This window comes from Rhinolophus sinicus, linkage group LG15, assembly GCF_036562045.2.
Source record: "Rhinolophus sinicus isolate RSC01 linkage group LG15, ASM3656204v1, whole genome shotgun sequence".
Classification (NCBI taxonomy): domain Eukaryota; kingdom Metazoa; phylum Chordata; class Mammalia; order Chiroptera; family Rhinolophidae; genus Rhinolophus; species Rhinolophus sinicus.
Window position 1 is genome coordinate 44,518,386 of NC_133764.1, and position 24,480 is coordinate 44,542,865.

At 42.4% G+C, this 24,480-nt stretch overlaps 1 protein-coding gene across 5 annotated transcripts in view; it reads right to left on the bottom strand.

Moving 5' to 3' along the window:
* B4GALNT2 (beta-1,4-N-acetyl-galactosaminyltransferase 2 (SID blood group)) overlaps nt 1-22,296 on the bottom strand; it is a 30,146-nt gene extending 7,850 nt beyond the window's left edge. Inside the window, exons 1-7 of one of the 5 annotated variants that reach the window (XM_019740560.2) lie at nt 20,949-21,105; nt 11,402-11,599; nt 10,698-10,829; nt 7,938-8,044; nt 6,739-6,776; nt 4,957-5,137; nt 3,829-3,915 (exon numbers count right to left, since the gene is read on the bottom strand). In XM_019740560.2, coding sequence (XP_019596119.2) covers nt 3,829-3,915; nt 4,957-5,137; nt 6,739-6,776; nt 7,938-8,044; nt 10,698-10,829; nt 11,402-11,599; nt 20,949-20,962 — 757 coding nt within the window. In that variant the 5' untranslated portion in view covers nt 20,963-21,105. Of the gene's footprint in view, nt 1-3,828; nt 3,916-4,956; nt 5,138-6,738; nt 6,777-7,937; nt 8,045-10,697; nt 10,830-11,401; nt 11,600-20,948; nt 21,146-22,072 lie in introns of those variants that run through there. The other 4 variants (XM_019740561.2, XM_019740559.2, XM_074320013.1 and 1 more) reach the window with 4 other exon arrangements.
* Nucleotides 22,297-24,480: the final 2,184 nt, after the last annotated feature.

Below are 24,480 nucleotides of genomic sequence, written 5' to 3' on the forward strand. Positions count from 1 at the left end.
TAAAACTTCTTAGTGGGCTGCCCGGTGGCTCAGGCAGTTAGAGCTCCATGCTCCTAACTCCGAAGGCTGCTGGTTCGATTCCCACATGGGCCAGGGGCTCTCAACCACAAGGTTGCCGGTTGGATTCCCACAAGGGATGGTGGGCTGCGCCCCCTGCAACTAGCAACCGGCAACTGGAGCTGAGCTGCGCCCTCCACAACTAAGACTGAAAGGACAACAACTTGACTTGGAAAAAAGGCCTGGAAGTACACACTGTTCCCCAATAAAGTCCTGTTCCCCTTCCCCAATAAAATCTTTAAAAAAAAAAAAAAATGGATCAAAGACTTAAGCATAAGACCTGACACAATAAACTGCATAGAAGAAAACATAGGTACTAAACTTATGGACCTTGGGTTCAAAGAGCATTTTATGAATTTGACTCCAAAATCAAGGGAAGTAAAAGCTAAAATAAACAAATGGGACTATATGAAACTTAAAAGCTTCTGCACAGCAAAAGAAACCATCAACAAAATAAAGAGGCAACCAACTGAATGGGAGAAGATTTTTGCAAACAGTGCCTCCGATAAGGGGCTAATATCCAAAATATACAAGGAACTCATGCAACTCAACAACAACAACAAAACAACCCAATTGAAAAATGGGCAGACGACCTGAAGAGACATTTCTCCAAAGAGGACATACAAATGGCAAATAGACATATGAAAAAATGCTCAACATCACTAATCATCAGAAAAATGCAAATAAAAACCACAATGAGATATCACCTCACACCAGTCAGAATGGCTATCATCAACAAGACAAATAGTAACAAGTGTTGGAGAGGCTGTGGAGAAAAAGGAACCCTCATACACTGTTGGTGGGAATGCAGACTTGTTATGGAAGGCAGTGTGGAGGTTCCTCAAAAAATTACGAATAGACTTACCTATGACCCAGCAATCCCTCTCCTGGGTATCTACCCAAAAAATCTGAAAACATTTATACATAAAGATACGTGAGCTCCAATGTTCATTGCAGCTTTGTTTACGGTGGCCAAGACATGGAAACAACCAAAATGTCCTTCGATAGATGAATGGATAAAGAAGTTGTGGTATATATACACAATGGAATACTATTCGGTGGTAAGAAAAGATGATATAGGAACATTTGTGACAACATGGATGGATCTTGAGAGTATAATGCTAAGCGACATAAATCAGACAGAAAAAGCAGAGAACCATATGATTTCACTGATATGTGGTATATAAACCAAAAACAACAAAAGAACAAGACAAACAAATGAGAAACAAAAACTCATAGACACAGACAATAGTTTAGTGGTTACCAGAGGGTAAGAGGGGACGGGGGTGGGAGATGAGGGTAAAGGGGATCAAATATATGGTGATGGAAGGAGAACTGACTCTGGGTGGTGAATACACAATGCGATTTATAGATGATGTAATACAGAATTGTACACCTGAAATCTATGTAATTTTACTAACAATTGTCACCCCAATAAATTTAAATAAAAAAATAAATAAATAACTTCTAGCTGGATCAAATATCTAAATGTGGAAGCAAACATATGCAACTTTGGAAAAAGATACAGGACAGTATCTTTATGGCTTCAGTGTAGGGAAGAAATTCTTGAACAAGGCAAAAAAAGCAAAAGCTAGAAAGAAAACAACCAATCAATTTTAGTCTACTAAAGGATAAAACTTTCACATAACAAAAGACCCAAGAAATAAAATCAAAAGACAAGGCATAGACAAACAAAAGGTCAAAATCTAGAACGTCATATTGTACAATGTGGTAAATTTTATGAAAAGTTCAAAAATGCACAAAACCACACTGTATGCTCTGTGTGTGTCTGGAGGAATAGAAATCTACATATTAGATGTAGAAAAGCAGGGAAAAGAAAGATACAGAAGATCATGGTTGCTGGAGGAAGGGAAGGGAATAGATTGTGGAGATTTCCATTGTGTCTATAAACACTTTATCTTTAAAAAATAAATCTGAAGCACCCTCCAAAAAAGATTTTTTGTGAATTTTCTTGTGTTTATTTATTTTATTTTTGAGATAGTTATATTAAATATTTTAAATCATTGTCCATGATATTTAATGCTATTTAAAATAATTTAATTTATATTTTGAATAGAATTATTTGGATAGAATAGATTATATTTTGACTATGTAGGTAATATACTTTTTAAAATGCCAAGGGGTTCAAAATTCTAAATATATAGAAAATAATACCATGAAAATAAATACTTTTTCCATCCCTGTCCCCTAACTATTTGGCTTCATCCCAGGAAACAACCAATATTACCGATTTCTTGTTTAGTTCTCCATAATTAAGCAATTATGTACATACATGTTTTTGCCCTCTAATTCTTTTACATAAATAGTAGCTTACTCTTCACTCTCATCTGTACCTTGCTCTATCTTGGAGAGCATTTTGTATCAGAATTCTAAAACAGCCCTAACCCTCCTGCTTCCCCTCCTCTCTCCTTCTGAATGTCACTACATGACATTTCATTATTGGATGGACCACAGTTGAGTTATCCAGCGCACCCCACTTTTAAGGTTTTTGGCATTGCAAACAATGCTGCAATAAATAATCTCAAACAAATATTATTTCACACCAGTGTAAGTATCTGTAGGATAATTTCTAGAAATGGAATTGCTGGTCCAGATTTAAAATGTTAATAGATTGGCAATTGCCCCCAGAAATGTGCCAATTTACATTCCCACCAGCACTTTATAAGAATGGCTGTTTCTGCGCTCTTTGTCCAACACTTGTTGATACGAATGCATCAACTTTTCTTAGTGTAAATATATTTTAATAGCTACAATATGTTTTAATAGCTAAAAGTAGTGTTGAATTTAATTTTTTGTGACTTGTGTATTTTCCACTGGCTTATTAGGTGTTCCTTACTTATGAGCTGCGCTTAATTATTGCTCTAAATTAGACCTTGGACTTTAATGTGCATTGAAGATATTTTTTCCCAACTTGTTCTTTGACATCTAACTTGGCTTATGGTGGGTATTTGCCATAAAAAACATTTAAATTTTTTATGTATTTTATGTTTTTAGCCTTTTCTTTATGGCTTTTGGGTTTTGGGTTACATTTAGAGGAGCCTTATATTCTAAGGTTATTTTTAAATTCCATTTTTTCCTAGTACTTAAAAAAATTAGGTATTTTGGTCTATTCGGAATTTATCTTGGCATGAGCTATGAGAGATAGTCAACTTTTTTTCTTTTAAAGTGGGCAACTGTGTGTTTCTCCAGCGCCCATCAGCTCCAAGACACTGTCCTTCAATCTAGTTGTGGAGGGCGCAGCTCACTGGTCCCTGTGGGAATCGAACCGGCAACCCTGTTGTTCAGAGCTCACGCTCTAACCAACTGAGCCATCCAGAGGTATTCAACTTTTTATCTTCTGCATAGCTACACTTATCCCACATGATGTCTTAAATAATCTGTCTTTTCCCCCTTTACTTTGAAAAGTTACCTTTATTATACGGCAAAATTCCAATGTGTCTATTTGGATTTCCGATGTTATCGCATTGATATATCTGTTCATGTTCCACTATCACTCAGTTCTTATTACTATTACTTATTAAAATATTATAGTTCATTAGGTTTTTTTCAATATAAGCACAACCATACAGTAAGACAAATATGATTAAGCAATATTATGGCACTTTATTCTAGAATTGTTTTCCTCCAAACAAAGCTTGTTGTCAGGGCTATTATTTTGATCAAGTGTCCTCCTCCATCTCAGAGGGGATCTGAATGTCACCAATAGCTCTACAGGATCCCACCATGCAGCCCCAGGGACAAGAGCCTTACCTGGTCCAGGGTCATATAACCTGGGCATGACGGGATAGCTGATGGTCACTGGAAATTTGGCCACTGAGGACTTGGACTCCAGACTCACTGGAGGGAGAAATATGGTCAGGGTGGGCAGCATGTGTCTGAGACGCTCTCCACACTGCCCCAGAGAAACCCACATGATGGTGGAGTGAAGGTTTGATAGAGAAGGTCACAGTTGGGATTGAGGACCCCAGAGAGTCGATGGCATTCTGGCTCCGGATTTGCTGTGTGTCCCTGGGGCAACCTGTTGAATGCCTCCTAAACGCACATTGCTTTCCTGTGAGAATCTGTGGGGTGGAGTGTGTGTGGAAGCAGAGGGTCTGGATGAAGTTTGACTTTGCCATTTATTATGTGAAATGCCGTGGGCAAATCACCTAATCTCCTTCTCCTGCTACAATACCAGGACTATAATACCTGCCTTATTTTCCCTCACAGGGACATTTTGTGAAAGAAAACGTTTGAAAACCTGAAGGTGGAAATAACTCGCTCGTTAGTTTATGATCGTGGGTAATCTGTCCCATGTTTCATTTCTTTGTGTTGGTGTCCTGGGAATGCATTCTGTGTAGCTCATCAAAAGAGAAAGGCGTGACTTTAATTCATCCAGAAAAAAATTGAGGCCCTGAGGGTAGTAGGAAGTGTTCTCCTGGAAATTTCCAGGATGGGGTTCAGAGGTTACTTGGGAAGGGGAAGAAAAAGCCACTGTCCTTGGAACTGGGTGTTCCCCACATCCCTGTTTCCTGTTAATTCCCAGGACAATAAACGGATGTGTAGACTGGCCCTTCGTCTAGCAGAGCTGAAGTCTTCAGCTTTGAGAGCTGCAGAGAATAGGGAACAGAATTGGATGGTTGCCAGGTGCGCAGCCTGAATGGTCTGTCCTCACAGAGAGAAGAGCAGGCATGTCGTTTGTCCTTTCTAGTGGGTCAATGGCAATGTGGGTATAGCATTAGGTACAGTAATTTGGAAGTTAGGTGTTTAGGGTTAGGAACAGGAATAAGGGAAGAATCTTAAATGTAGGCAGACTTCCTGGAGAAGGAAGACTTTGAGAGGGCCCAGTGGTGTTTTCTGGCTCCCTAAGCATTTTGCCATCAAAGGACAAGAACTCACCCATATCCACCCTGTGGTGCTGGTACACTGTGCTGGTGTAGGTCACGTGTTGGAGAATGAAATTCAAAAGCTTCTGGTCACTGGTTGAAATGGTCAGCTGTTTCTGGCCTCTGCCCTGCACCACACTGTCGGGGCTGTCAACAAGGGTGTTCAGTGTTCCCAGAGAAGCTGTCAGTGTGACCTAGAGTGAGTGAAGTAGAAAGATGCTAAATGCAAGGAAAGGCACGTACCCAGCATGGCCAGCAGGGGGTAGAACACACTAGGGTGAGAGGAGAAGCATCCTGGGCGCCCGGGAAAGCGAGCATCCAGCTCGGCAAGGTGTCACTGCTCTAGCCACCGCAGAGGAGAATCAAGCCCTGGGGCCTATGCTTTCAAGGACCATTTGTTTTCTTAGCTTCTTATCTCTTGGCTTGCAGGATACCAGTCTTCTTATTCCCACTGACTACTCCTTCCGCCTTCTGATTGGCAACTCCTCCTCCTCCTCTACCCAACCTCCAAGTGGAGTTTTTTAGGGCATGGTTCTGCACCTTTTGCTAAAAGATTTTCCAAATGTCTGTCCGTAGCTCATCTCTTTCTGAGATCCAGGTGCTTAGGTGGTTCCCCTGCTAGGAAGTTTCACAAACAACTCAAACTGATATCTTTAAAACTGAACTATTGATTTTTCTCTAGAAACCTGTTTTCCACCATCTCCCTGGTTCTCCCTGCCCTGTGAATAGCACTTTCATCCACTCAACTGCTCAAGTCGGCAAACGGAAGTCATCGCTGTTCTGCTCTTTTTCTCATCCCTCCGGACAATCTATTAGTGAGTCCTGTCAGTTCTACCTTCAAAATGTAGCTGAAATTGGTCCACCTCTCTATTCCCTAAGCTACTAAGCTACTCCCTAAGCTAGTCTCTTCTCCGGCCTTCTCGTCTTCTGCAACAGCCGGTTAGTCATCTTTAGGAAAAGTAGACTGGATTATGTCACTCCTGCTGAAAACACTTTAGTCAGTCGATGGATATTTTCTGAGATCCAAATTACAGGCACTGGGGAAAGAGTTGTGAATAAGACAGACTCCCTGCATTCAAGAAGCTTATAGTCTACTAGGGTAGAGAGACAATAAGCATATAATGACACACATAAGGTAATTCAGGTACAGATAAGTGCTATGAAAAAGATAACAGTACTGAGAAAGTGACAGAGGCAGGTGGTGGGGAGCTTAGCTGGGGTGTGGACAGAGAAGGCTTCTGGGAAATAGAGTAACTTAGCAGGTTTTCTCACTCATCACCTATTCTAACCTCTGTTTAGCATACAGAAGTGAAAAAACAAAAACTACATTTCCCAGACTCCTTTTCAGTTAGGGTTCAGTTAGGGTTATATCCCACCGGTCAGATATACTTGCAGAAGACCTTGATTTGGAGCTATGTTAAGTGTGCAAAGCAGGGCAGGGCACAGAAAGTCCATCTTGGTGGCACTAACCCTGCCAGAGGCAACACAACACAGAAGCCACGGCTGTGGCAGCAGCTTCCTCTTGCAGCAGAAGCGGCATCATCCCTGGTGGCCCAGTGCTTTGGTGTAGTCTTGGAAGTCCTCCCTGGAACTCCAGCCACACCCATGGCTGGAAAAGTTGTGCCTTCTCTAGGCACCCTTCCCTTCACCCCACCTCAGACCCATATCTAATATTTAATCTGGATGGGAGATCTGTCATAATCTGAAACAAGCCACCCCTGGAGGAAGGGTGCACGGACAGTGAGTCAAGGACAGGATGCCAAGAGCACAAAGAGGCTGGAAAAGGGACTCTTACCTCATAGGTGGGGGCGTTGGGTCCATCAAATTGGAGACCTGGAAGACACAGGAAAAGACAAAAAACATCATCTGAGAGGATGTCAAGTGTTGTCTGAGACTTGTCACTTTCCTGGCTGCCTCCATATCCCTCCAGACAGAGGCCATTCAAGTGTCACCTCCTACCCAGGGTGTTTGCTGACACACTCCCCTCTCCCCAAGTTTCTGTTAGATGCTTTCCACAGTCCTACTCAAACTCCAGAGGTTCTAAAACCTCTGATGCCCACCCTCAGCTTTGGATGGGTGCTGTAAATCAATCCAGTCCCTTCCAGGTATCTCTGTTACTGAAAGGAAGGAAGCAATGGATAAATAATGAACCATCCTTATATGAGGCCCCTAGAGTAGTCAAATTCATCAGAACAGAAAGTAGAATGGTGTTACCAGGGTCTGGGCAGAAGGGGGAGTTGATATTACATGGGTACAGAGTTCCAGCTGGGAAGATGAAAAAGTTCTAGAGATGGGTGGTGGTGATGGTTGCAGAACAATGTGAATGTACGCAATGTTAACAGAACTGTACACTCAAAATGGTTAGAATAGTAAATTTTGTATGCTTTCCCACAATAAAAAACAAAGTGTTGTATCACTTTTTAAATGACTATTCAAAAACACCAACAATTAACCCCAAATGTATCACTTTAGAATCCATCTCTGTTCTTATAATATGACTAATTTAAGTTCTAACTCAAACATATCCTCCCTATGTGGCTATAGATACCTTACTAAACTCATCTGTGAAATTGGCAAAATAACATTGAACTCACAGGGCTGTGAGGCTGAACTAGAGGAGTGTGTAAAAATCCCTCATGGAAAGGAATTTTAATCGATATAAATATTCCACCCCCTGGATGTGCGCTCATGCCTAGCCTGCTCCCATGATGCTAGAGGACACCAAGAAGCCAATTATGTCTTAAGATGCCTTGAGGCATACAGATTTCTATCTTCTGCATTATATCAGAGCCTCAGGGAGGTCACAGCTGCTAAGGGCAATCTCCAACGGTGGAAACAGTGACAGTAACGTTACATGCAATTATGTCAAGCTTCTTTTTTGTGCTGGGTACACAGCAGGTACTCAATGAATGACTGTTCCCTTCCGTTCTCCCCTTGTGCTTAAGAAGGACTAGGAAAGTCGCCCAGGTCCTCTCAGGATGGAGGTGTACCTACCTGGGATGGGAACTGTGTGCAGGGGCATCACCTCCACCCCATGGACAGGATACCCAAAGGGCAGGTTGGGAGGAGCCAGCAGGGGTGGGGGGCGGGGCAGCCCTTCTCTGCAAGGAAACAGAATTGTTAGCAGCTGCCCTGACACCCATCCCTGGTTAGTTCTTAAAGTGGTTCCTGTGCCCAGAGCCTTGTGTTGCCAATGGGGAGAAATGGAAAGTAGGTTGTCCTCATCTCCCTTCCATTCTCTTTACCTTCACTTATTTCCAGCCTCTAATTCCACAAAGGAATGAGGCAGTTGACTACAAAACACATACAAAATAAAAATCACGACCTGCAGAAAAGACAAAACAAAATAATCAGACCACATGGGCCAACTGAGCTACAGTAGCTGCACACCAAAGTTACATGTGAAATTCCTGGCAGCCAGGGTATAAAATGATTGACAATCAGTACTCTGGTCTTATTATCAAAATAACAAAGCAGACTAACTCCTGAAGAGAATTTGAAGTTTTCCTGGTACTGAACTGAAAAATAAAATATATCACAAGAAACTTGATGTGTGAATGGTTATTGTCTCAATACTTTTAGAGCAAACACAGTGATTTTCAGGTGGTTTTGTTGTTGTTGTAGCAGCCTTCGGTCAAGGGCAAGTGCATCATACAATCAAGTAAGACGGGTTCTTTGAGGAACTAAGATAATATGGTTGAAATGTAGCCTTTAGGATTCCAATTTAACCAAGGATATCCCTTAGATTACCTGGAAGAGAGGTTAAACTACTGCCGTGAATATTTACGGGAATACAAAAAAGACAAAATTTTAAAGTAAAAAAGGACATATATAGGCAATTAACAGAAGAGGAACTACAAATAGTTAATAAATATATTAACACACTTAGCTTCAATATTAATCAGGGAAATGCAATTTTAAAAAAGAAATACCTTTACATTAAAGTTTTAAATTTTGATGATAGCAAGTATTAAGTAGGTGGGGGGGTATGTAAGGTACTATGCTTACTCACTCTTCACAAAACTTTGAATTAATATAGGTCCTGTTGAGGGTAATTTAGTAGTATTTATTAAATGTAGAAATAAGGGGCCGGGCCGGTGGCTCAGGTGGTTAGAGCTCTGTGCTCCTAACTTCGAAGGCTGCTGGTTTGATTCCCACATGGGCCAGTGGGCTCTCAACCACAAGGTTGCGGTTGCTAGTTCAATTCCTCAAGTCCTGCAAGGGATGGTGCGGTTGCCAGTTCAATTGCCCTGCAACTAGTAACTAGCAACTAGCAACAGCAACTGGACCTGGAGCTGAGCTGCGCCCTCCACAACTAAGACTGAAAGGACAACAACTTGAAGCTGAATGGCACCCTCCACAACTAAGATTGAAAGGACAACAACTTGACTTGGGGGAAAAAAAAGTAGAAATAAGTATATCTTATGATCGAGCAGTTTAGATGCTAGGTAATGGGAGAAATACTTGCCTGTGTAAACAATAAGACATGTATAAGGGGGTTCATTTCAGCATTGTTTGAAATGAACATCCCTATACAAATCTTAATGAAATAAGGAAATAATTTAAATATGATATGATTATTATAAATTATATAAATGCAAGAATAAAAGTTTTTAATCTGATATCTTTCAACAAGGGAATGGCGTAATAAAACTCAAGTTCATAGCCATATAGCAATCAAAAGGAGTGAACTAGATATATTGATAGCTTTTTAAAAATATCATTGAATGAAAAAAGCAAATTTCAGGGTGATTTTTTTTCTTATGGTACCAGTTATACATGTATATGTTTATATAGATATATATACACGTAAATATGTGTGTGACTATGTGTGTTCATCTGTGTGTAACAGTATAAGAAATAGTGTGGAATAATATATACCAAAATCATTATGGCAGATTCCTCAGCTGGGTTGGCAAGAGGGACTATCATATAAGGGAGGAAAGAGAATTCAGGTGAGGGGGCTGGTTCAAGAGAACTTTTATTCTTTTATGGGGGACTGTGGTGAACTCCTGCTTGATATACAAATCAGAATTCAAGGTCACCTTCTTTCATCACCCGTGAAATTTTATGCCATCAGGTAGCGTTTTAATTTACGTCTCCACATAGCACTTATAACCATCTAATATTAAGGCGATCTATGTATTTCTTAATGTATTATGTATTGCCTATGAAGAACAATAAGAATGATGACATTAATAATAAACCACAACAATAATAGTAGGTAATGATTTTGCAATGCTATATATGGATTTGGTGAGGTCCCGCCATTCTTCCCACAAATTCCCTTTTGATATAAACCAGCCAGAATCCATTTCTGCTCTTTTCAACCAACAATCCTGGTCAATACACCCTGAGTGTTTAACTCTGAAACTTGCACATAGCAGGGGGATAATATGTTCTCAATTATAAATGCATAAGATAGTGCAACTCGGTGAGACTACAAAGTCACCTGCTATGATCGCCTGGGTGCGTGGAGGCTATGCCACCAACATTACACTGACATTTCAAACTGTCTTCATTCCTTTGTTCCTTTTTCATTATAAAATGGTTTATACATGCGAAGTTTTCTAAATCTTCATTTGAAAGGCTATTTCCTCAGGTTTCTTCCCTTGGTTTAGTTCTAATAGTTCCTCCCAGGGACCCAGCAAGAGGGGAGCTCTTCCTTCTCTCTTCAAATCCATGCCCTCAGGACACAGTAGAAAGAGCTTTTGCTCTTCCCCAGGACACAAGAACATTCACAGGCTACATTACCTCCTCTGAAAGTGTTCAAATTCAGCTTGTCTCCTCACTTTCACTGCAGGGAGGTCTCTCTGGTCATAGGCATCCTGAAAGTTGTAGCCCTGGTTTTTGATTTCACATTTGCACTGATTTTTCGGGAACAGCCTAAAACAAGCAAGAGGACTGTGGACATTACTGGGTGGGTGGGCTGGTGACTGAGAGGGAAGCTGAGGCCTAATCCAGTGTGTCATTCTGAGAATCGCCTTTCCCATCCCCACTGTCGTAGTCGGCCTGAGACCCTGGAATCCCAGCAGTGGCTCCTGACAGAGACGCAAGGAGGGGAGGAAAGGGGGATGGGAAGAAGGTCCCCCTCTCATGAATTATCCCCTGCACCAAACTTCTTGAAACTTGAGAGTTATGGGAATGCCAGTGGCATCTCAGCCCCACTAGAAGAGAAGGCCGGAAGAACAAAAAGGGCAGCATCTTTCATGTAGTTTTGGTTAAACGGGACCTCCAAAGTTTTAAGGGACTTAGTTGGGTGTTGCAGAGAACAGATAATATGCCCTGGAAACCAAGTCATTTCCTAGTCCCATCATTTGAAATCATTTTAGCAACAGCACAGGTTCAAGAAGGTAGGGAACCATCTGTAAAATGGGCTAATAGGGCACAGTAAACCACCGGAGGAGCAAGGGAGCTGTCAGGCCAAGGTGGAAGAGCGAGAACACGTGATATCTCACCAGATCCCATCGTAGGTAAAGAGGTTCCTGAGGCGTTCTTCAGATAGAAGCTTTGGCATCTGGACAGCCTGAGCAGGGCGAGGGAGCTCTGGTTTGAGACTCGACTCTTCATGAAGATACACACTTTTCAATGTAAATAATACCATGCCAAGTCCTAAGATTAAGATGGACATCTTGATGAGCCATGGAAATCTAGAGCTATTGGGGCACAAAAAAACAAATTCCATTAAAATATTTTTTCTTGATTACATATTGTGTCATATATATGGGAACATAACTTGAGGAAAAAATGTACGTTAAACCTGTATCTTCTACTATTTACCAGAATTGATTTCTGAATAGAAAAAAAATCAAGTTCCAACATAGGGACTCAGAAAAATCACAAATAAAAGAATGGGCAAAATATTCCAAGGGGGGGAAAGAGTAAAGTTTGTAATATTAATGTCAACATGGTTGAAGTCAAGGCCAAAAAAGTATTAAAAATGACAAAAAGGATCACTCATAATGATCAAATGCAATGATCCGGACCAGCCCGGTGGCTCAGGTGGTTGGAGCACCACTCTCCTAATGCTGAGGCCGCCAGTTCGATTTCCACATGGGCCAGTGAGCTGCACCCTCTACAGTTAAGATTGTGAACAACAGCTCTCCCTGGAGCTGGGCTGCCTGTGAGCTGCCATGAGTGGCAGGTGGCCAGCATGAGAGGCCGGCAGCTGGAGAGAGCTGCTGTGAGCTGCTGTGAGCTGGTGACTGACCCCCTCAGCCGGGAGCAGCGCAAGGCTCATAATACCAGCGTGGGCCAGGGAGCTGTGCCCTACACAACTAGACTGAGAAACAACGGCTTGAACCAGAGTGGGGCGGGGGGAGGCGGAAGAAGGAAAAAAGATCTCTCTGTGATTACTAGGGTTCAAGTTAATATTAAATTTAGTGAGTCACAAGTATAAGCTCTATATTCAATGAACAGATTTATTATTAGTGGTGGCAGAAATGATTGTTTCCACTGCCTCACTCCCCTGTAATAGTTATACATCACACTCTTGCCATGGCCCCAGGATGGGCCATGGCCTACAACCCTAGGCTCAGCCATAACATTTGCATTAGCCAAAGAGATGTTAGCAGAGGTTGAAATGTTTGTGTGGATCAGCTTTTTCTCCTGAGTTCCAGTGATCTGCCATCAGAAGAACATGCCCCAGGTAGCTGTTGCCCTTTCAGCCTTGGCTCTAGAAGAAAACCCAGGAAGCAGATCAAAACCAAACCCATGGCCTGGAGCCAAGCCCAGGTGACCAGCAGCCTAGAATAGAGTCACCCAGCTGAGGCCAGCCTAGATCTTCTGAACCCCATAGTTGATCTTTGGACTCAAGAATTTGAGAATAAATGTTTCTTACAAGCATTGTTGGAGTGCTTTGTTATACAGTACGATTGTGGCAAAAGTCAACTGAGACATATTTCTATCGATAACAAAACCAGTACATTTTGATCCTAAATGCCAAGGGAAATGTTGATTAATATGCAAACTACCTTGAACAATCAATCATATGCATCAGTCAATGTCAACTTCACAGGTGAAATCCTATGGTTTACTCAAAAGGGTTTGACTGAAAGGAGTTCAAATAAGGAACTATTTACAGGGATGTGCGTAGGGCTAAGGAATCAACACGGGATGGTGAAGCCCTCAGCAGCTGTTACCACCTTTAGGCTGAGGGGCAAGGGGTGGGAACAGGAAGATCTGAATGCAGCAAAAGCTGTGACCTTGGGTAGAGGAACCACAGCCACTGCCAAGCCACAGGAAGGAGATGGAGGAATAAATGCTTTGATCTCTTTCTTCCTCCATTCTCTAATCTTTTGCTAGTTCCTCCCATTGACTAAACCCAACTGGAAGCAGGAAGACCAGGGAGCACAAGTCATACAGACTATATAGACATCTTCCGGGAGCACAGGACGAGGCAGAGAAGGGTGGAGGACAGATAGGTCTGGAGAAACAGAGAATAACCAGCACAACAGTCTCATTCACAACTGGACCAGTCAGCATACAATAATAGCTATAAGAAACAATCCCCAAATCTTAGTGGCTTAACCCAGTAAAAGTTTATTTCTTATTCATGTAAAGACCATTATGGATGTTCTTGGTTGGGTGATTGGTGACTCTCCTTCAAAGGGTGATTCAGGGACTCAGGCTCTTTCCATCTTGTAAAGCCTTCACCCTCAACATGTGACCTCTAAGGTCACCACTGAATAGAAAGAAGCTTGTGGGAGTGCAAGGCTCTTAATACCAGCACGGGCCAGGGAGCTCTGTCCTATACAACTAGACTGAGAAACAACGGCTTGAACTGGAGTAGGGCGGGGAGGTGGAAGAAGGGGGAAAAAAATGCAATGATCCACAAAACAGATGAACTTTACCCACTAAATAACAGCATTAAAATACACAAAGCAATGATATCTAAGCATGATATCAAAGAAGGATATCAAAGCAGGATATCAAAGGAGAAAGGATTCAAAGTACAAGGATAGTCATAGATTCTAAAGTCTCACATCTAATCTAATGTCTCCGCCCTTAGCAAATCAAGTCTCAAAAATCTATAAAACAGTAGAGCAACTAAATGACAGAATTCATATTCTGTGAAAGGGTTCTTAGAATATTTACGAAAATTGGCCACATATTTGGACACCAAGAAAACTGTAATAAAGTAGAAATAATTCAGATTACATATTCTGACAGCACAATCAGTAACCTACGTACTAACAAACTCTCACAACAACGTGGACAGTTTTAAAAAGCTTTCCAAAGCAACTCTTGAATCGAGGACAACAGCACAATAAGACTATAAAGATAATAAAGACACTACTCACAAAAACTATGGAACAAGCTAAAACTGTAATGAGGAAAATTTGAAGCTTTAAATACACATTTCTAATCACAAGACAAAAAAAAAACTTAGGTAATCAAGTAAGATGTTTGAAAAAGGACAACAAAATGAATCTCAGAAAAGCAGAAACAAGAACTTAATTACAATGCAAGTAGAAGTGGTGAATTAGAAAAAACCTAAAATGGAATAATTACTAAATCTGAGCACTAACTGAGCAAACAACTTTGGGATAGCTACCTACTTTATAACCTCCCTTCTCCAAGACTTTTTTTCCTGACCCACAGAGGTGACATCTACAAGCCTAGTTTGTATTACATGGCAGTCTCCTGGCCATGGTTGATTAGACCAAGGATGAACACCTTGTCTGAACTGGGCCAATCAACCAGAATTTTTTTTCCCAGGAATGGGGAACCAGAGAGATTGATTAGTTTATTCTGGTCCCCTGAACTGAGAAGAAAGGGGAGAAGGGGAGAAGAGAGCTAATAGGGTCATAAAACAAATGTCAAAAATTTCAAAGAATTTAAATAATATAGAGTATATTTATTTTCTGGCCCCCATGCAATTAAGCTGGCAGTGAACAACAAAGATATAACTAGGAAATCTCTGTTTTTGGAAATTCAGAGATACACTTCTAAATAACTATGGACCAAAGAATAAATCACAATGGAAATTAGACAATAGTTTGACCTAAGTGATAATGAAAATACCACATATCAAAACCTCCGGGGGGCAGCATAATGGCTCAGTTGGTTAGAGTGCGAGCTCTCAACAACAAGGTTGCTGGTTCAATTCCCACATGGGATGGTGGGCTGCATCCCGTGCAACTAAGACTGAAAACGGTGACTGGACTTGGAGCTGAGCTGCGCCCTCCACAACTAGATTGAAGGACAATGACTTGGAGCTGATGGGCCCTGGAGAAACACATTGTTCCCCAATATTCCCCAGTAAAAAAGCAAAAAACAACAACAACAAAACAAAAAAACCAAAAAAATCCTCTGGGAAGCAGCTAAAAAGCAATATTTAGAAACATATACTATTGTACAACTTCAATAAATCCCCAACTACCCTGTTTTGTCAACCATTACTTAGAAACACATTGAGTCTTTACAAAACCACCATTTTAGCACCACGTTCTGCCTCCCTCAGCTTCTTTATGCAAGTCCAACTTCACAGATACACCCACCTTCCTCAGCCCTTGTGGATCAGGACTGCCCACAGGTTAAAATGAATGGCAGGAAGAGGCCGTTCCTGTGGGTAACAACCCACAGTGTAGAACCATACTGAGCTCATGATGGTGTCGTGGAGGCCCCTCTGGGCTGAGAGGGTGGGCTCTGTGGTATAGGGGTACCTTACCAGTTGAAGTGTGATAGCACTATCTCCAGTCTTGGCTTTGGTGTAAAAGTATACATTAAGTATATATCGTAATGGATCATTTCATCATTTTTTAAGGAAAATGTTTCAGAGACAGTATTATAAAGGATTGGCTAGACTGAGTGGCTTTAACCAGAGTGTGCACATAGTAGATGGAATTCTGTAACATAATTAACTTTAGCAGTGGTCACACACAAATGAGTACTACGGGCTCTTTACAGTTTGTATATGGAAAGATATGGGGCATAGCCTGCTTTTTTAGAATATTCACCCACATAGGATATTTATACAATATATGTACATACACATATAATCATATATTACAGATATGTATAAATCTTGCAAAATTCCAATTTAATTTAGTAGAAATGTACTGTCTCACTATGTGCCAGACAATTTTCTAGAATACAAAGATAGAACAGGAATAGATCCTGCCTTCAAGGAGTTCAGTGTGGTTAAATGACAATATGCTCTTACTCCCTCACTCCTTCTTGGCAAGGGTAGGTATAGCTTCCAAGGGTAGGTATAGCTTCCAAGACCCAAGAGGGTTTAGATCATTCATTCATTGCTTCCAAAGTAGTCATTTGGCTTGAGTTGGGTGGTATGTTACAATTTGGCTTTTCCTGTTTTCTTTTCCAATAAGTTTTCAGCTAAAAAATATCCAAACCTTGCAATTAATTAAAATTATTAAGCTATTGCTTAAGGTTTCTTCTACTTTGACATGTACCATGGAAAATTTTTGATCATGTGAAGTGAAAACAGCTTTGTGCTGAATGTGTAAACTAGACTCAACACAGCTTGGTTCCACTTATCAAATATCACAGACAGTTTAAAAAGGGAGGGGTGGAGAGGAGAAGGAACAATATGCAGGAGAAACAGGGTAACATGTCAATGAGCTGATGACACTTCTCATGTCCTAGAGACAATTTCTGAAGGTAGAACACGAGCTGATGGAAACATTTAATAGAAGATTATATCTCTAATCTCTTTCTTCATATAATGAACTTTCATTCACTCAACAGACAATGAGTACTGACTATGCCAGGACTTTTGTAGGAAGCGAAGAAATAGAAATAAACCAACCATAGTCCCTTTCTTCAAAAAATATATAATTTAACAGGGGGAACTAATCGTGTAAACAACTATGTACTAGATGAGAGAGAGAGAGAGAGAGAGAGAGAGAAATACTTTCTAAAATTGAAAAATGTCCGTATACAAAGGTAATCCTGATAACTGGTCAGAACTTTACATCTCTGTATGATGGACACTAGGATATTTTTAAAACTCTTGCTCACAGCATTTCATTTAGATTGTAAAGTTTAACTACATGCCTCATATAAAAGAACAATGGAATCAGGTGAGGTACTCAGCCTGTCATACTGTGTCACAACCAGACGTAAAAGTGCAACCATTTGTTCATTGCATCATTACTGTAACATTGAAAACAACCAGAAAACAACCTAAATGCCTACTAATAGGAGACTTGTTAAAAGAATTACCACATATCCTAACAATAAAATACTAGTAATCCGGTCAACAGAATGAAGTAGTTGTAATGTACCCAAGTGGCACTACAACTATGATTCATTTTTTTAAGTGAAAAGTATATTGGGTTTTAAAAAAATGTTATTCTGAAATATTTATGGACTCATGAAAAGTTGTAAAATAGTTCAGTAAGTACAGTAAATCCCATGTACCCTTCATCCAGCAATCCTCAATAGGACATTAAAGAAAAATAAAGTAGATTGCAAAATGGTATATATGGTAGGATCCTACTTGTGTAAAAATAAAAGTAAATATATCAAATTGTTACCACTGGATATTTCTGGGGAATGAGAAGAAGAAAGAGAGAGAGAGAGAGAGAGAGAGAGAGAAATTCATGGCTTTGAATACCTATAATAGAAAAGAAGAAAATTTGAGAGTTAGGAAACCAAACATCTATTGCAGAAATTAGAAAAAGTTTGGCAAATTAGGCTCAAATGAAGTAGACAGAAGGAAATAACAAATATGAGAGCAGAAATTAATGAGATAAGAAATATACACTAAAAAGGATCATCAAAACCAAAAGCCAATTTATTTAAAAACAATTAATAACATTAACAAATTCATTGAAGGGGTCAAGAAAAAACAAAAGTAGGCACAGATCACCAATGTCAGAAATATTGGGGGTATCACTTGAACCTTACAGCCATTAAAGAAGTTATAGGAGAATATGAATGAACAATTTTGTGCCAATAAACTTGAAAAATGTAAAGGAAATAGGCAAGTTCTTAGAGAAGAATACATCTTACAAACACTGACACAAGCAAAAGTAGAAAATTCTGAATAATCCTATAATGTCAATTTTTCATTTTTATTTCATTTCCTATTCTTCCAAAGGATAGGAAAAGAAGAAACACTCCACAACTTACTTGGTGAAACAGCAAGGTTTCAACCTGATAAGGATATGATAATAAAAAATAAAAAAAATCACAGCCAATCTCACTCATAACACAGAGGGTACCAAAAACATGTATATGCATTTTAAGAAAGGAAAAACTGTATTAATTGTAATATTCAATATATACCGATAACAAAAGATGAATACAAGTCACGTTTGACTTCTGCATTTACAAGAGGTGCTCAAAGTGGTTACCATCAGCGCCCAGACACTTCTGATTACGGCGAACTACTGCTTGAGCACAGGTAACATCTCTTAAAATGTGCATACATTTTTTTGGCACCCCGGTATTAGCTGCAGAAGTTCTGTGGTAGCCAGCCTTCAGGGTAGTCCACGTGGTCACACCTCTATGTAGCCCTTTATCACACTGGCCTGTGTGAGCAACAGCAGAAAAGTGAAAGAAGCCCTGTCCCACATTGATCTGGCCGACCAATATGCAAACAGCATAGATCATTATAATTTCTGAAATGAGATAATAAAAGACACTGTGGCTTTTGTCTTGGTGACACAGTCTCTCAGATAATTAGCTCTGGTGAAGCCAGCTGCCATGTTGTCAGTTGCCCGGAGAGCCATGAGGAGAAGAACTAAAGCCCCAGCCAATAAGCACGTGAGTAAACTGGGCAGGGGGTTCCTCAGTCCTAGTCAAGCCTTCAGCTCATTATAGCTATTTTTCATTCAAATACATTTTGCTAATATCTGGTAGGTTTATGATTATTATTTTTAATGACTTAATAAATATTTTTAGATTTTCTCAGCTTTAATCTCCAACGTGGTAATAGGAACAGATACAACCCACACAAACAAAAGTTCTTTGGGGTCCTCACTCATTTCTAAGACTGTAAACTGTCCTGAGACCAAAGACTGAGAACTGCTGGTCTACGTACTAAGTAATTGCTGTGGTTACTGTAGAGGAGGGGGGACGTTACAAATGATCAGCTGATTATGTCGAATATGCCAGGGTCGCCACTTCTTCAGGAGGTCCTGACAGCGGTATTTCCAGCACCTAGTACGATGTCTAGCACATAGTAGGGTTACAAAATATTCATTGAATAAAATATTATGAATAAAGTGTCCCATATAATCAAAACACATTGGCTTTAGAATCAAATAGAGCTGAATTTCAATTTGCTCCTTCCATCGTCTTCCTCCGGGAACTTACTTCCTCCATTTTCACAACTGTAGAGTGGGCATAATAAGAGTACGTTCTTCAAAAGGTGCTGCTGTGAGCACTAATGGGACAATCTAGAGCGGGATCTATACATTACAAATAAGCACTCCACAGCGTATGAAAGGAATTTACCAAATGCCATTTACTAAGCTTACTGCACGGCACATAAGATCGTTTCCTGGCTGTAGTGTGTGTTGGGACATATCCTCTGTACAGCCTGTGCTTCATTTTAACGCTTATAAAATATTATCTCACGAACATGTTTTTGCACTTTTGCGAGATAACTTCCTTGTCAGTGTTAAATGATGGCTCTAGTTTTGAAAAATGCAAAGAAAAGAAACCTTGGGGGATAAAAATGCACAAATGGTATTTCTGATCTTTCTTCATTGTTTATACAAACATTAAAGTAAAACTCCAAGTCTCCTTTTTTCCCGTTAGTTATTATGCTACCCTATCTTAGAGGGACAGAAGCAGAAATACCCTTTTCAAAATCAGACATTTTTTTTTTTTTTTTTTAGTAAAAGAAAACTTAAAAGGCAAAGAAAAGTTTAAAAGAGAAAGTTTCTTCCGAGGGAGGCACTTCAATTCCCTCAAGGTCACACTAGCCAGCAACCTGAAGATCACAGAGCTACAAAGTCAGCAAACATCTATTAAAACCCAGATCTTTTGTGCATGATTCTAGTTGCTCAATTGTGCAGGAAAAGTCCAGTTTGCCCAGGATTTGCTGGCTTTAAATTCACTGGCACCTGTTTGGAGAGGTGCCAGGACTCCTTAGTTACACAAAAAGGAATGTGAGGTGGTGGAAACGTTGGGGAAAGAGACCGCTGGAAAGAAAGCCTTAGCCAGGGATACGCGATGGGTGCGAGGGCTGCCTCCTTCCCCTGGCTCAGCCACATCCTCTGTATAACTTGCGCTTCGTTTCAATGTTCAGAAAACATCATCGCATTAACACGTTTTTACATTTTCGCGAGATGATTTCCTCGTCGGTGCTAAATGATGGTTCTAGTTTTGAGAAATGCAAAGAAAAGAAACTTTGGGGGATACTAAAGGGGGATGATGTATTTCTCACCCTTCTTAGTAGTTTATAAACATTAGGCAGACCTCCAAATCTCCTTTCCCCCGTTAATTATTTTGCTACTCCGCAGAGGTTCTTTTATGCCGGGACCACAGAACAGACGCTCACTCCCTCTTCAGGCTGTGCTTGGGGACCTGGAAATCGACTCCCCCAAGTCCCTGATTGTGCGGGTGTTTTCTGAAGCTGCGGAAGGGATGCAGCCTCAGCTCCCCCGCCATCCAGAGCCCTGCCCGGAGGACGCACGTCCCCGAGGCGCCGGGTCCCGGGCGCGGAAAGAGGCCGGTGACCTGGGTTAGAGTCTCCGGGTTCCAAGCTGCGAGACCCGAACCCAGTGCTCCGAAAGCCTCTTCCCACCTTCGCGGTCACGAGACGCAACCACCACGTCGAATTTTCCAACTGGAAAATCAGTGTTCCCTGGGGGCGCAGCCACAGCATCCGCATGTGCTGCCACCACCTACGTGGGGAACAGGTTGGATTCAATTTAGAGACCAACCGCCGCCTCCCTGGGCCCTGGCGTTGGGGGGGCACGCCCCCTCCCTCCCACCCCCACCCCCGCACCTGGCTGCTCTCCGACGGTGGGTCAGGTTGGCCAAATTTGACCTCCCACTTTTCTCAGCGACAGCGACACTCACCCGCACGAAACCATCCTGAATCCTGCCGCCTCAGGCGGACGGAGATGGTCAAACCGAGTTGGGCAGCCACCCCGCCCTGGCACCAACCCTGACAAATCTTCTGGGAGCAGGACAAGTGGAGGAGGACGCGAGAGCTTGGGTCGGTCCCCGAGTCTCACGTCACCACCAACCCCCGCCCACCTGCTGGATTTTTCGGTGCGCCCAGCGGCGCAGTCCGTCCAAGCACCTATATTGTCGCTTGGGAACGACCCAACCTCTCGGCGAATAGACCAGCAATTGGCCCCGGCCCTGGAGCGCTGGAGGACTTGTCAGTAATGACCACAGCCCCTGCTTATGGTACTAAGTACCGGCTGGGCGCTAAACGCTTTACTTACGTTGTGCCATTTATTCGTCACAACAGCCCTAAGAGGTGAGTCCCGCTATTAGCCCTACTTTTAGGACAGGAAAACAGGCTAAAAAGTGCAGAAGCTGGGATTCCAACCGCGTGGGAATGACTCAGAAGCCTTCGGAGAGTACAGCATTCTCTGCCCCTCGGACGAGGAACCCTCAAGCCGGCCAGTCTGGACCGCGTCAATAGTCCGAGTTGATAGAAGGGGTCTCACCGTGGATTCACCGGTTTACCCAAACCTCCGAATGATCAGGGGAGAGGCTGGCCAGGAGCACAGCCGGGAGCCCCTTGTTGGACCAGGAGCGCGAGGTGACTCCCGCGGCTGTCACCTCGCGCTTCCCTTCTCCCTCCCGGGTAATTCTCCCTGGGCTGCCTGCTGGAGCCCGTTTTCGCACTGTGCTTTAAAAGCGGTGCCCGGCCCCGGCGGCCTGGTGGCTCAGACGGTTGGAGCTCCACGCTCCTAACTGCGAAGGCTGCAGGTTCCATTCCCACATGGGTCACTGGGCTCCCAACATCAAGGTTGCTGGTTCGACTCCTGCAAGGGATGGTGGGCAGCGCCCCCTGCAACTAACAACGGGCAACTGAACCTGGAGCTGAACTGCGCCCTCCACAACTAAGACTGAAAGGACAACAACTTGACTTGGAAAAAACACCTGGAAGTACACACTATTCCCCAATAAAGTCCTGTTCCCCTTCCCCAATAAAATCTAAAAAAAAAAAAAAAAGCGGTGCTCACCTGCCCAAGGGCTGCAGTCCGGTTCTCGCACTGCTCTGGAAACCTCCCGGCCTCTATCTGGGGCCTCTTCTCCTTTCCCTCAGCTGGGAATCGGACTTCTCTCTCCACCTTCAAGATCAACAAAATCCTTGCACCCACCTCTAGTCCCCCTATTACCAGGAACCCTCCCTTTCTGGCAAGGCTAAGCTTTGCCAACCAGCCTCACTGCTTCGCTGGCCCCTCACACTTGGTTAGAGAAGTCCAGCCTTTGCCCCGCCTCCGCCCTCCGCTTCACCCCATACGCCACCTGAATTGCTCTGGCAAAAGACGCTGGGAGCAAAGCTGGAGTGGGTTGAATCCTCTAACAGACCTGCGCGGCCACTTAATGCCTTTGTGCCTGGAAGAGTCTAGTGAATTTCTAATGAAAGTAGCATTTGTAGGACCCTTTTTCATAAGCCAGGTGAGGTCCTGGGAGATTTCCCGTGGCTCATCTCAGGTGTGTATTGTATTTTACTATGACCTAGCCTAAGTCACAAACACAACGTTTTCTTAAAGTAGGCAAAACAATGGCATGCAAAATGACCAGTGTTTCTATGTGTATACAGTATATCCCTAATTATACTCTACTGTGTCCCAAAAAGGATTTAAGACAGAGATGCGTAAAATACAGGTCGTGTAAATGGAAGAGAAAAATGAATCAAATCAAATAAGCCTGGAAAGAGAGTAGAAAGAAATGCCAGAGTGATCTACAACTTTGGGGCAGGTGAGTCCCAGCCTCTGTGCTGCCAGTAGAAAAGAGACATCCTGCTAGAGGGGAGCACTGAAGTAGCAGTTGCAGATAACTTTCTTCTAGAAACAGCTCTAAGAGGGATGTTACGCTTTCCTGGACAACACCAACCAGCAAAGCATTGTACTTACCATGTCCGTGTAAAAAGACCTCATTCTTACAAAGGATTTTCACATAGATTATCCTCCTTAATTCAAACTTCCTGATAACACTGTGAGCTGCTTCACAAATGTGAAGACCCAGCTTACAAGAGATTACATGATTTGTTCAAACTTTTGTGGCCAGCAGCAGAGCTAGTACTTGCACCGAGGAGTTGTATCCTTATGGCCAGTCAATGCTGGCTCCACTGTACCCCTCAAACTCACCAGCTCTATCAAAATGGGAAAACTCCTTGTGACTTTCAAGTGGGGATGGCGTTAATTCAACCATAACTTCTGCCTCACAGAAATGGTGTGACCTGTGATTTCAGTTCCAGGGTGAATTCTCTGTGACTGTGAGTGTCTCTGCCTGCTCTGAGAGTGATTGGCAGGAAGGGGATGTTAGTTAAGTGAGGATGTGCTTGCTTTTTTTCAGCTCGATCAGCCAGGAGCTCGAACACCAGGTCCCCATAGCAAAGCCATGCTATAGTCCTTGGGTGTCAAGACCCAGAGCCAAGCAGGCTGTTGTTGGTTGCTGCCATGAGAGATAGAGAAGAAATGGCCCCTTAAGACTTCCTGGAGCCCTGAGAGTGGCCAGGCCTAGGCACATCACACTCCAGGTGCCGTGGCGTCAGCCCAAGGGTAGCCTCTCCCAATGGGTGACCTCAAGCTTTTTCACTGTGGCTGGTTACTATTTTACCACCATGACAAGACCTCTACTTCTCCCTGGCTGCAGACCCATTTCTGGCTATTTTGACAAATCGGCCAGTTCTTACATAATTTGAACCTCTTCTGTGCTTGGTCATTCCAGCCAGTCCCACCTGGCACTGGTGTCACTGAGCCAAAGGCCAAGCTCTTTGACAATCGGCTCTTGTCTACTTGTCCCTTATGGGAGAAGCTTCGAATGGCCCACAGGGAATTCAACTGCATATCCGGGTCTAATTAAAACAGTGCTCTCAGCCAACAGGAGGGGCACTCGGGGAAGAAAGAAGTCAAATGATTTCTGACACCCTACCAACGTGTTGGTACCTGATAGCCACTTCTGAGCTCCAAAGGAACGAGGTCATGTCCTATTCATTTTTCGGCTCCCAGGCCTTTACACATGACTGCTCAGATGAGGCACTAATCATTGACTCACTTGGTGAATGATTGCCTTGGGTGGTGAGATTAATTTCTTAACCCACATCTTCACTAGCCCCACCTCCTCCCCTAATCCAGTCCTTGCTGATGCTCAGTGAATGTATGTTGAAAAAAAAGAAGATGGAGGGGTCAACAGTTCAGAGGACTGAAGTAGGGACAAAACACCCTGATGTTGGTTTGCAAACTGGCCCTGTACATGGAAAGCAAGGAAAGTCCAAAGAAAGAGGCAGCCCACTCCAGATTAGTAGGTGGCAGGTTTAATAAACAAGGGAACTTACATGAAAGGCTCGTCTTGGGTGGCTGCAAGATGAGTGGATCTTCATATTCACCCACCAGAATCTTTTTTTTTAATTTTATTTTATTAA